Source organism: Aotus nancymaae, unplaced genomic scaffold (genome assembly GCF_030222135.1).
Source record: "Aotus nancymaae isolate 86718 unplaced genomic scaffold, 86718_ANA_hifiasm-v0.15.2.pri h1tg000040l, whole genome shotgun sequence".
Lineage (NCBI taxonomy): Eukaryota > Metazoa > Chordata > Mammalia > Primates > Aotidae > Aotus > Aotus nancymaae.
Window position 1 is genome coordinate 21,100,168 of NW_026988454.1, and position 12,706 is coordinate 21,112,873.

The 12,706-nt window shown below is 34.2% G+C and overlaps 1 protein-coding gene across 5 annotated transcripts in view; it reads right to left on the reverse strand.

Moving 5' to 3' along the window:
* The window catches only part of ADGB (androglobin), a 212,328-nt gene that overhangs the window by 116,553 nt on the left and 83,069 nt on the right, over positions 1 to 12,706 (reverse strand). For 4 of the 5 annotated variants that reach the window (XM_012452674.2, XM_012452694.3, XM_012452667.3 and 1 more), the window contains 2 exons: positions 12,277 to 12,405; positions 5,215 to 5,309 (listed from right to left, as the gene is read on the reverse strand). In XM_012452674.2, coding sequence (XP_012308097.2) covers positions 5,215 to 5,309; positions 12,277 to 12,405 — 224 coding nt within the window. The remainder of the gene's footprint in view (positions 1 to 5,214; positions 5,310 to 12,276; positions 12,406 to 12,706) is intronic. The other variant, XM_012452684.3, reaches the window with a different exon arrangement.

Sequence of the window (12,706 nt, forward strand, 5' to 3'; positions counted from 1 at the left end):
TAAAGTAAAATAAAATGAAATATTAACTACATTAAAATCAATTTTGATCGGTTTTATCAATAACTATTTTTCTTCATCGTTACGTTGTCTCAATGATTTCCATGCAACAGCCACAATCCAGACTGTAAATTTACAAAACAGACACTTAAATTAGAACAGAAACACACTTATCAGCCTATTTCAAATTATTACTTCGAGTGGAAACTGCCTTGCTCTCATGACTCTGCTGTAGAGCTTAATCTTCGCTGAGGTGGGAAATCCATGAGACAGGAAAGTTCTTCCCAAGGTCAGGGTAGTAATTTTAAGAAGGCATTAATCAGTGCACTAGTGAGTCCAGCAAAGTGGTTTAAAGTATTATAAATATTCAAAATGCAGAGAAAAGGGATGCAACGGTTTTTAAAAGTCACCATATTAAGAAGTGAAGGAAACTGTCATTTTCTCTTTAGGCCTTTTGAATATCTAGCAACTTACTAAAAAATATCAGAAAACTCTGGAATTACGTCTTAGAGGGTCTTTAAAAAAACTTTTCCATAGATGTTCTAAAATCTAAACCTTTTTCTACAACTTGAACCCTGTTAGGTTTTAAAAGTTTCCATGAGTCAAGCCAACACTTGAAAATAATTCTTTCAATGGAAAGACAATGCCTTAGTATAGTAGTCATGAAAGGTGGATTACTGTAAAAGTTACATTTGAATAATATCCAAAATAGAAGTCAAACTCAAAGTGGTATTTATAAGTTGAATAAGTTCCAGATATTTAATAGTCATAATTTTTGGTCTGCATATGTTAATTTCTTCCTGCCATTGCAACCAATTTTAGTCTAAAAAAGAAAGCCTTTTTTTTTTTTTTTTAACTGTAGAGCATTAGAAAATAAAATGATTTAAAGCATTTGGAAATGTAAAGGATTTGTTCAAATAATAAGTTCCAGTATTAGTACCTATTTATAATTTGAATAACCTGCCAAAGTATTAACATGATTTTAGCACAAGAAATTTAAATACAATTCTTCTTTGTACTTCATATTATTCTCAATGTATTTACACAATACTTCTGATTCATGTAAAGTAATGCTATTAATTATAATTATAATTTGATGCTAAGAAAGTTTGTTAAAGGATTTTAAAGTTCCTTGGGTTACAATTAGGGGAAGAGAGAGATTTACAATAGTGCCTGAAACACTGAGTTTTTCATAGACACTCAATATACATTTGCTGCATAGTTCATTGTAAGACTTAAATTAGAAGTTTCCTTTCCTAAGACCCTTTCACTCTTTTCACTCCATCTTATTTCAAACATTCTAAAAGATGCAAGGGTTGGATTTGGGCAGGTGAAGAAGCCTTTATTAAAACTCCCATATCTAATTAAAACTAAAACCATTTAGAATACCCCAGAGGAGGGAGAAGTTGGATAATGTAGGGTAATTTATAACACCTTGCTACTTCCCAAGTTTTGTTCTTGATTTTCTTGTATTTTTTACCACTTCTTTAAATAAATGTAAGTTCTTGGCTTTATTTTACCAGCTGATCTCACTGTCTTTGAGGCTGTAACTTTTAGCAATGAACTCCATTTAAGAAAATTTCATTAAGACAGAAATTTTTCCAATAGGTATACTGTTAAGACATTGTATCTCTATTATATTCTGATATTTACCAGGGAAACCAGATCACCCTCACAGAATGTTAATCTAAAATAATCAGCAGGCAAGACAGGAAGATGGTGACACACTAGTCAGTTCATCACAGCCTTGGAAGTCACTTATTTACTGTTATAGACAATGGGCTAATTCCAGAACTTCTGGGCACCTTAAACCTTAAACCTTCCCAAAAGGAGGATTTATAAAAATCTTTATGCCTTGACTGTCACTCACACCTCAAGCTGCCTTTAAGTCTTCTCCCCTTACAATCTCAATATCTAGTAGTTCCTTGAACCCAGTGATCTCCTTCATCTCCACACTTTCCAATGTAAGATTCTCTCTCCTTTGAACACACTTTATCCCATTTGTTTGCCTAACTTCTCTGGTCTCAGCTTAAACAGTTCTTCCTTTGGGAGGACTTCCCTGGCTACTTACCCATTAGAAAAAATGACATGTTTCTGTTATGTGTCTTTCATTCATTTTTTTTTTCATTCATTTAACCATATGTTCACTTGGTTACTCCTCCAACAAATGTTAAATCATGTACACCTACAATGTGGCAGGCACCGTGTATTCCTTCTCTTCTAACTGTATTATTGCAATTCACTCAGTTGTCTGCCTTCCTCATTAGACTCTAAGCTTTGTGAGGAGAACCTTGTCAATCTTGCCTATCATTGTATCTTCAGAACATGGCATATTGTTTAGCATATAATAGATAATTCAAAAATCTATTGAATTAACCAATGAATAAACAGATAGGAGTTTTTAGTCTTTAATCTTAGTCTTTTAAATTAAAAACAAACTATTTAAATTTTAGTTTCTTGGTAGCACTACCAAAAGTTCAAAAGGATTATTTTGCATCCCATTTTTTAAATAATGCTTTTATCCTGTGCTTACATTTTGCGGTTTTAAAAGGGGTTTGAGTACTTCTCAGGCATGGGACTATGGCATGCCATAATCCATTGCTGGTATTCTTTTTTCTTTTCTAATTTCTTCTAAAAAAGCAAACAGGATACATGTGCAGAATGTGCAAGTTTGTTAGTAGGTATATGTGTGCCATGGTGGTTTGTTGCACCTATTGACTCATAGTTCCCTCCCTTCAACCCCCACCCTATAACAGGCCCAGGTGTGTGATGTTCCCCTCTCTGTGTCTATGTGTCCTCAATGTTCAACTCTCACTTATGAGTGAGAACATGCAGTGTTTAGTTTTCTGTTCCTGTGTTACTCTGCTGAGGATAATGGCTTCTGGCTTCATCCATGTCCCTGCAAAGGACATGATCTCATTCCTTTTTGTGGCTGCATAGTATTCCATAGTGTATATGTGCCACATTTTCTTTATCCAGTCTATCATTGACGGGGCATTGCTGGTATTCTTCAGTTGTCCAGTGAGTTAGAGCATTTACTCACTAGCATATATGAGACAGCACCTAGGCCAGTAGCATGCAAAGAGGTTAAAAGAAAGGCAGGCATGAGATGGCCAGCCCTAATATTAGCAAGAGACTTGACTTGGGAGAGGCTTTAGAAGTACATTTAGATTGCTGAATGTTGCTGGCATTAATATTCAGTCCAAATGCTGTTTCCGCTATTTAACCAAGGCTAATGTTTTCTAACTTTGGATTAAAAATAGTGAAACTGCCATATTCAGGATAGCACATTATCCTCTTACGATGTGAACACTGTTATATGGTAAAATTTTGCTAGAAAGAATTATTTTTATCTAAAAAAGTAGAGAAGAAAGAAGGGGAAGAAAAAGAAGAGGAAAAATGTTAGAAACATGCTCCCCAGGCATAATCTAAAGGACAAATGTAATGCACATAGTAAAGCATAATAATCATTCAATTGGAATATTTATATTTCAAGCTAATTTCCATTCAAGTTTTAAAACTCAGCTCTTTCTAACCAACTAAATGAACATTCATATATAATCGTATTGTTGCACCATGCAGTTGTATATTTTAATATAATGACTTCACATCATGAAATCCTGATAATAAAATGTTAGATGTCTAGAGTCCCCAGATAGGACTGGAATTCAAAAACCCCAAATGCAGTAGAGCATTTGTTTAAATAAATTGTATAATAACTTGATGGACTTCACTATTACAAGGAAAAGAGAAAAGTTGTTTCTCTGCCCAAGAACAATAGATAGCTTAAAAATAATGAAAATTCATAAATACTAGGTGAACACTAAAGATACTGATTAAAATTTAGCAGCATGAAAAAATGTTAACAATATCTTGTTAAGTGAAAAGTTGGTTTCCAAATGTAAGATAAAGTATGATTCCAGTAAAAAAAAGTATACACATACAAACACAGAATATAGTATAGGAGAAAAATCAAAGTATATATGCCAAAATGTTAACAGGGCCTATGCCTTACCATTTATACTATGAACATTTTAATTGTTTTCCTTTCACTACATTTTCTAAATTTTCTACAATTCTTTAAATGTATAAGAAAACAATTAGCTTAGGACTGTCTTGGCTATGCGGGCTCTTTTTTGGTTCCCTATGAAATTTAAGGTAGTTTTTTTCCAGTTCTGTGAAGAAAGTCAGTGGTAGCTTGATGGGGATAGCATTGAATCTGTTAATTACTTTGGCCAGTATGGCCATTTTCACGATACTGATTCTTCTTAACCATGAGCATGGAACGTTTTCCTCTCTGTTGTGTCCTCATTTACTTCCCTGAGCAGTGGTTTATGTTTCTCCTTGAAGAGGTCCTTAACATCCCTTGTTAATTGTATTCCTAGGTATGTTATTCTCTTTGTAGCAATTGTGAATGGGAGTTCACTCATAATTTGACTCTCTGTTTGTCTATTACTGGTGTACAGGAATGCTTGTGATTTTTGCACATTGATTTTGTATCCTGAGACTGCTGAAGTTGCTTATCAGCTGGGGCTGAGACAATGGGGTCTTCTCAATATACAATCATGTGATTTGACTCTCTGTTTGTCTATTACTGGTGTACAGGAATGCTTGTGATTTTTGCACATTGATTTTGTATCCTGAGACTGCTGAAGTTGCTTATCAGCTGAGGCTGAGACAATGGGGTCTTCTCAATATACAATCATGTCATCTGCAAATAGAGACAATTTGACTTCCTGTTTTCCTAACTGAATACTCTATTTTTTTTTCTTGCCTGATTGTCCTTGCCAGAAATTCCGATACTATGTTGAATAGGAATGGCATCCTTGTCTTGTTTTCAGTTTTCTATGATTTTCACTGAAATACATAAATTCTATATAATCATTTTCAGCCATCTTGGATCTCTCCTCCATTTTGTATATAATAGAAGGATCTATAAAATTAAATGTGACTATATATTATTTTCTTTTCCTTTTTTTTTAAATAATTACCCAAAGCTATTGCAATCATCTAAGATAATTTTGGATGTGTCAGATCCCTTAGGTCGAGTATCTAATTTTGAAGATAGGGAAACTGACATCCATGGATAGAATTTTAAATTTTCATGTGGCTTCTACCACAGCAAGTAATCTCTCTCTCTCTCTCTCACACACACACACACACACACACACACACACACACACACAATCATACTGTTGCCTAATCTTGAATGCTTACCATCTTCTCTAATGAAAATATCTTGTTTTCAAACAAATAGAGAGGAGTAAATGTTGCATATATGACCATATGAGGGGTCTGTACTGCAGAAGAACCTGGAAAACAAACATATATTATGTCATGAAAATTCAAGTCAAAATCCGTCTGTCAGTTGCTCATTCCAGATTGTTCAATTGCCTTAATCAACTTATCTTTGGCTGGTGAAAAATACACAAAGGATGTAAAATGAATTTAAGAAATGTTAAATCTCAAAGATGTATCTATTGTATAGCCTGTCTCATTCATTTTAAGTTCACAATATTAATATTTAATAATTTAAGGCCTTATTATACCTCATGACCAAGAGTTATTATATAAATATACTCTAGTTATTAGTCAGTGTAGCACAGACTGGTCCACAAATGAGCATATTCAAAAGGAACTATTTTTAAATTGAAGCATTTCTTTGCTTTCATAGATAGAATCTTTATTCTGTATTGAACTTAAAGAAAGTCCAGGAGTTTCTATGTCATTTTGTCATTTCAAAAAGAAAGAAGACATAAGTAAAATAAATATTTCCATGAAGATGTAAGACATAAATAATTTAGTTTGAAATGTTTAATGCTGGTAGAATTTGCTTTTGAGCATTGATTATTTGTTTGTTATGTTTTTCTTATCCCTGAAATTACTTTGACTATTTTATTCAGTATTTTTTGGTCCTGCAAATATTTTGGACAAATAAGTAGAAGTCCATTTATTTTTGCCTCTTCTTTATTTTTAATTAAAAATTTTATTTTTTACAAACTTATGCACTTTTAACTATATTTGATACTATGTTTACAAAAGAATAATATCTTTAAGACCACAAAATATAAATTAGTTGTCAACCCAGTATATCTCTAGAATGGAGATATGAAAATCTGCCAAACTTACAGAAGCAGACTTTTACATTTCAAAATTGAAATTTGTACATTTCTCATACATCTTGCCAACACATATTGATTGCTTTTTCCCTACATTACTCATTTATCTATGCTACATTTGTTTGATGATGTAAGTTATCATCTAATGTCCACGTATGCTGTCTCCCCAACTAACTTTTAAGGTGTTTGTCTGCAGAGACTGAAATATTGAGTCCCAGTAAGACAAACCCCAAAATACTACAAATCCATAATAAACATTTTTTAAAGATTATATCTGATTTTTTCAGATGTGGTATTTAGTTAATTAGTTAATTTAGAATAGTTAACCTTCAGTGAATTCCTACTCTGTGCTAAGACCTAAATATTTTATCTGAGTCAGTTCACATAAACCCTATGAAATAAATTCTATTTTTAACAGCATTTTTCAGACAAGTGAACTGAATTATAGATAAAGTAACATGTCAAGTGCACAGTTAAGAAGTGTGAAGTGTAAAGTAATCCAAGGTCTTTCTGGCAATTATTTATTGTCTATTATTCTGTGTGGCAATATCTAAAGAGGACAATGACTCGAATGTTTTCTAGCCCACTTCCTACCAGGAAGTGTTTGCAGGTCCAATATTTGATGCAAAGCTGAAATAAAATGTTTGCAGGTCCAATATTTGGTGCAAAGCTGAAAAGTAAAAGACTTTTTATAGCAGGTTCATAATTTCTTAGTACAAGTTTTTTATACCAGTTCATAATTTCTTAGTACAAGTTTTTTACAAGTTCATATTAATGGGCTTCTAACCTACTTGTTTCAACAGTCCCATATGTCCATATTCTTTCTTGGGCATAATTCCCAAGGATAATTTAATTCTTTGCTTCTTTGCTTCATAGAGTCTACTTTGAAGATAGCTGCAACAAAGAGGTTGCAGTCTTAACCGTCTTTGGCGCAAAAAGGTGTGTTGTTGAAGTTTTACTGGACTGTGTTAGACCATACTTGCGTGGCTATAAATACTGGAGCCTAGATAATTTATAAAGAAAAGAGGTTTAACTGGTTCACGGTTCTGCAGAGTGTACAGGAAGCACAGTGCTGGTATCTGCTTCTGGAGAGGCCTCAGGGAGCTTTCTACTCAGGGCAGAAGGCAAAAGAGGGAGCAGGTGTCTCACATCATGAGAATGGTAGCAAGTAAGAGAGTAGGGCGAGATGCTGCACAGTTTTAAATGGCCAGATCTTGCGAGAACACACTGTTATGAAGACAGCACCAAGCCATGACCCAAACAACTCCCACCAGGCTCCACCTCCAGCACTGGGGGTTACAATTCAACATGAGATTTGGGCAGGACAAATATCTAAAATATATTACGGACCTTTGTTGTTAAATACTTAGATGTGGCCACAGAACTGCACTGTCTTCACTAGAATGAGACGAGAAGTGATGTACGACACAGTTTGTTTTCACTTCGAACACCTTGCACCTGCAATTCTCCAAGCTCTTCTACTTGTCACTGGGGTAGAACTTTAGAATCCACATGTTAGAGTATAGGAGGCATAAAATTGAAGGAGCATGGGTTCTTAAACACCAGCCTTATCTCCAAGTAATTGTGGTCAAGAAGTAGCCTTCTTTCTCAATTTTGTATTTTCTGTGATCTTAGAAATTTCTCTATTTTTTCCCATTTATTTTGGAAAAACAGATAATTCTTCCATGAACTCATTTCTTATTTGAAGTATCTTGTTAACAGTAGATATTACAAACAAACACTGCCTAGAAATAGTAGACATTCAACCACTTATTTTAGACACCCAGACTCACTGAGTATGTGGTTCACTTCTAAGCTGTCACAGGTTCCAGTTTTACCAAATATTTTGCTGTGGTGTGAGGTAGAACTCCAGGTTTCCTCAAGCTTGACATACTATTTCTTCACTGCCTTGTACTCTACTATTAAGGAAACATCATATATTTTCACCTTGTCATTAGTACTCTATGTCTGGCAGGAATTAATTTATCATGAGATAATTCTAGCTACTATAATGAACACACTAAAAATATCGCTTAAACATGATATAGTTTCTTTTTGTTCATATAAAGTATAAAATGAAACTTCTTGACCAGTAGGTAGCTCTCCAGGTAGTGATTCACAGACTCCCGTTCTGTCCCTCCTTGCGGCTTTGCCGTCTTTAATGCTGTGCTCTCAACAGCACTGAGCTACCAAAAGGGGAATTGCAATTGAGAGCATGGTATGGGTCAGTCTACAGCTGGTATGTATCACTTTGGTTCATGTCCTATGGGCTAGAAATTAGACACAAGGCCACATCTCACTTAAGAAAGGCTGGGAAAATATAGCATAACTGTGTTCCTAGGAAGAGGAGAAAATTGTGAAAAGCTAGCAGTTGTTCTCACAGTCAGAAAATATCCAACTTACTACTCCACTGAGTCATATTCTGTTATTGATTTTTACTTTTTTGAAACAGTTTTTTAATGTTACTATGATACTGAACTCTATACTACATTACTATACAAATTCTAAGTTATCCTGTAGTTAACAAGTTACTTGCAAAACTCAGATCTCTAATATTTCTGATAATCATTTTTTCTCAAATATTGAAAGGATCTAATTTATTCATTCTTCTAGAACTTGGGTATTTGTAATTAATGTCATAATTTGCACCCAAGTTTTTTTTAAATTACATTTTAAATTAAGTTATTTAGAGAATAAAAGTTTTCAATAAGTTTTAAAGTTTAAAATACTAATATTCATAGATATTGAGAGGAGAGATAACATCATAGTTGTGGAAAGTCTGGAGTAAGACTGTGTGGGCTCATAAACCCATTTTACAGTTTATCATTTGGAGTTCCTCCAAGAGAGCAGAATCAGTGCCAAAGAACTTCCCCTTTATGCCAGGAAAAAGGTCTTTTTTTAAAAAAAAAAAACAAAAAAAAAAAACTTTTATTTTTATTTTATTTATTTTTTTTATTGCATTTTAGGTTTTGGGGTACATGTGAAAAACATGCAAGATTGTTGCATAGGTGCATACATGGCAGTGTGATTTGCTGCCTTCCTCCCCCTCACCTATATAGGAAAAAGGTCTTAACAGGACTTTCTCAGTCGAATTTCAGAATTGCGAATGATCAGTGACTACAATGTGTCCCCTGAGATTTTGTTTTATGAGTGGAGTTTATATTGCAGTTACTGTGTTTCTCTTCAACAGTTCATGACAGACAGGAGTGGATACATATGGCTGCATCTGTAAGCATGTTTGTGCATATGCATGACGTGGAGATCCTGGATATTTTAACTAAATGCAATTACCAGATAATAATTTGGATTGAAACTCTTGGCAAGTATTGAACACATACGTGAGAAGAAGAGTGACATGGGTATCTGGCGATGAGGGAAGTGGAATGTGGTAAGGACTGGTCGTTGTTCACCAGATGGTTTCTCTTTCTCCTGAAATGATCAGTCTTTACCACATTCCATATTCCACATTTTCCAACTCCCCTTAAAGTTAGGTGTGGTCACTGGACTGAAATGTCTTCAATAGAATAAGACCAGAAATGATGTACAATACAGCTTGTTTTGACTTCAGATGCCTTGCACCTGCAATCCTGCAAGCTTTTTCTTCCCACTGGTATAGAACTTTAGAGGAATAAGAGGCAGAAAATAGAAGGAGCATGGGTCTCTTCAACACCATTCAGAAAATAACTTCCTGGCAGTGATTAACACTAGTCTTTTTATTTTAATTGAGAAATAAATATATATGACATTTGAACCATTTAACAAATGTCAGCTAGTGTACCTAAATGAATACACTTATTTTGAAAATAACAAAATGAAATCTTAAATATCAAGTCATTATTAGGGTACACGTCAATATTATTAGATGACATAAATATATATATAAATTTACATGTCTTCTGCCATTATAAAACTGTATCTTCTTTATGGCATTTAAAACCGTGAGTGCCATTTTATTTTAATGACTGTTGTGATAAATATGCTACTTTGAAAACATTAATAAAACAGGGGGTCTTTATGTTAAAATTTCCAGTGACTTAGCAGAATTAACTACAACATGTAATTCTAATATCAAATCAAGCATAAACAATGTAGGCCAAGCATGGTGGCATATGACTATACTCCCAGCACTTCGGGAGGTCAAGGTGGGCAGATCACTTAGGGTCAGGAGTTCGAGACCAGCCTGGCCAATGTGGTAAAGCTCCGTCCCTACTAAAAACACAAGAATTAGCTGGGTGTGGTGGCACATGCCTGTAGTCCCAGCTACTTGGAAGGCTGAGGCACAAGAATAGCTTGAACCTGGGAGGTGGAGATTGCAGTGAGCTATTACATCACTGCACTCCAGCCTGGGCGACACAGCAAGACTCTGTGTCAAAAAGAAAACAAAACATAAACAATATAAATGTCATGTTATTTTTTCCATATAAGTTTGATTGTAACTCAATTACCAATGCTCAATGTCCATCCATTATCTCCTTTACAAGTGAAACCAAAGCAGATGATTGAAGGAAACGAATTATAACAACACCATCAGAAATACATTTCAATTTAACTCTGTGGGAGAAGGCAGTTCACCCTCTTATTTATACCAGATAAAGTACTCCTATAGAATTCATTCTAACATGGTATCTTTAGCACATTTAAAAATTAACAAAGGCTTTTGCGATAACTATGTAAAATGTAGCTCTACCAACAAGTGCTAAGCACTTTACCTGGATTCAACACTTAATTCTCACAAGGATCCTCACCGATACAATGATGCTGATTTACAGAGATCTGAGTTAAAAGAGGCTCTATCACATGCCTGATACTCATACACTCATTGGTGGAGCAGATATTGAACTCAAGCAGTTTGACTCCACAGTCCAAACTGAACCACATCCTATGTGTTGGAATGACCTTAACTATAAGCTCAGCAGGAGAAGGTAGGCATCATTACTTTTATTTTCACAAAGAAAGAGCTCAAAGTTTTAGTCATTTTCACAAAGATGAAGAACCATCAGTAAATCTGCTAATGTCATGTTTCTCACTATCAAAAAAGATTGCTTAAGGCATCAATATAAGAAAATGATTTTTAATGTATAATTAAAAATAAAATAGTGACCTTTTTCTATCCACATCACTAGACATGTTTCAGTAAAAATAAAAAGCCATAATTATTCAAATGTCCTCATATAAATCATCATAATATATTAAGGAAAAAAAAATTTATTAATAAAGCTCAGTGCTGGATGTAAAATCACATATTTTTGACTAGTTAATAAAGGACGAGCTGAAAATGATAACCTGCACTCTGGAAGCATCAAGATAGATGAGCCAAAGCTGAGACTATAAAGCCTCAAAAGAGGTATTCTAGTCTTCCTCCCGAATAGGTTGAGGTGTCATTTTTTTTACAGCATGTTTTCTTTCAACCTGATACAATTTGCTTAAAGGCTATTATACTTAGACTGTGTTAGCTGGTACAGAGGACAAAAGTCCAGTGGCCCAGAGGTCTTTAGAGATAATGTGGAAGTCCAAATTGGAAAGATATTAATTAAAATGAAAGCTATCCAATGTGATTTTAAGTGATAGACAGAGAAGCCTGAGCATTTTCACAAAAATAATTGACCTTCATACAATGAGGCTATTATAAATAGATCTCGTACATCCACCCAGTCACAATGCAATACCCAAAAAAGTGTGCATGTCATATCATGATATAAGCAATGACTTCTAGAGTCTCCAGCCTCAGTTACTTTCTAAAACACAGTAAAAAATCTGGAGGCCCACTGTGAGCAAGGAGCCAGATGTAGACTTTTTGTTTCATTTCGTGACTGGCATCTAACCACTCAAGCAAGTAACTTTGAATTTACTTAATTTGGATGGTAAATTTAATCTGAGTATTTTTTAGAGAAACACCTGAAAGTGACCAGCAGAAGCATCTTCCATATGTGGACACTTCTCCTGTGACAACTGCACCATAACTTGGACAAGCAGACTTCTGTCTCATTGGTAGGACTTCGGCCCCACACGCCCATCCATCTGAGAACCCAGCATTTACGGCAACTTTGAATAAGTTTGTTTAGTTATTTCAAAAGAGAAAATGTATTTCTATGTTCCAACGTTTCCCAGCATTTTACGAAACAACTAAAATAGCTACTATTCTAAGAAATTAGGAGCTTACAATCTGATAGGGACTGCACAGAGTACTGCACATCTGATGAAGGTCTTGAACCATGAAGTGAGAATTTGGATTTTTCTCTTTCTCCATCTTTACTTCTCTTCTTTCCAATGTCTTTTCCATCTGCTTTCTCTAACATATGAAAAATAGACAATAAATATTTTAACTAGAAAACCTCAAATTATATTTCTTATTCAGTCATTGTCTTAAAGAAAAAAAGGCCAAAATAATAGTATTATTTAAATGTAAAATGATAGCCATAATTTCTCTAAAACGCAATCCCCTCTAATTAGAAACATCACGATAAAGCCAGGAAGAACTTTGAAAATTGAGATATATTATGAAATAAATGCAGCATTACTTATTACCTACTGCAAATAATTTGTTTCATGAAGATAATTACTTGAATATATTTTATTTATATAAGATTATG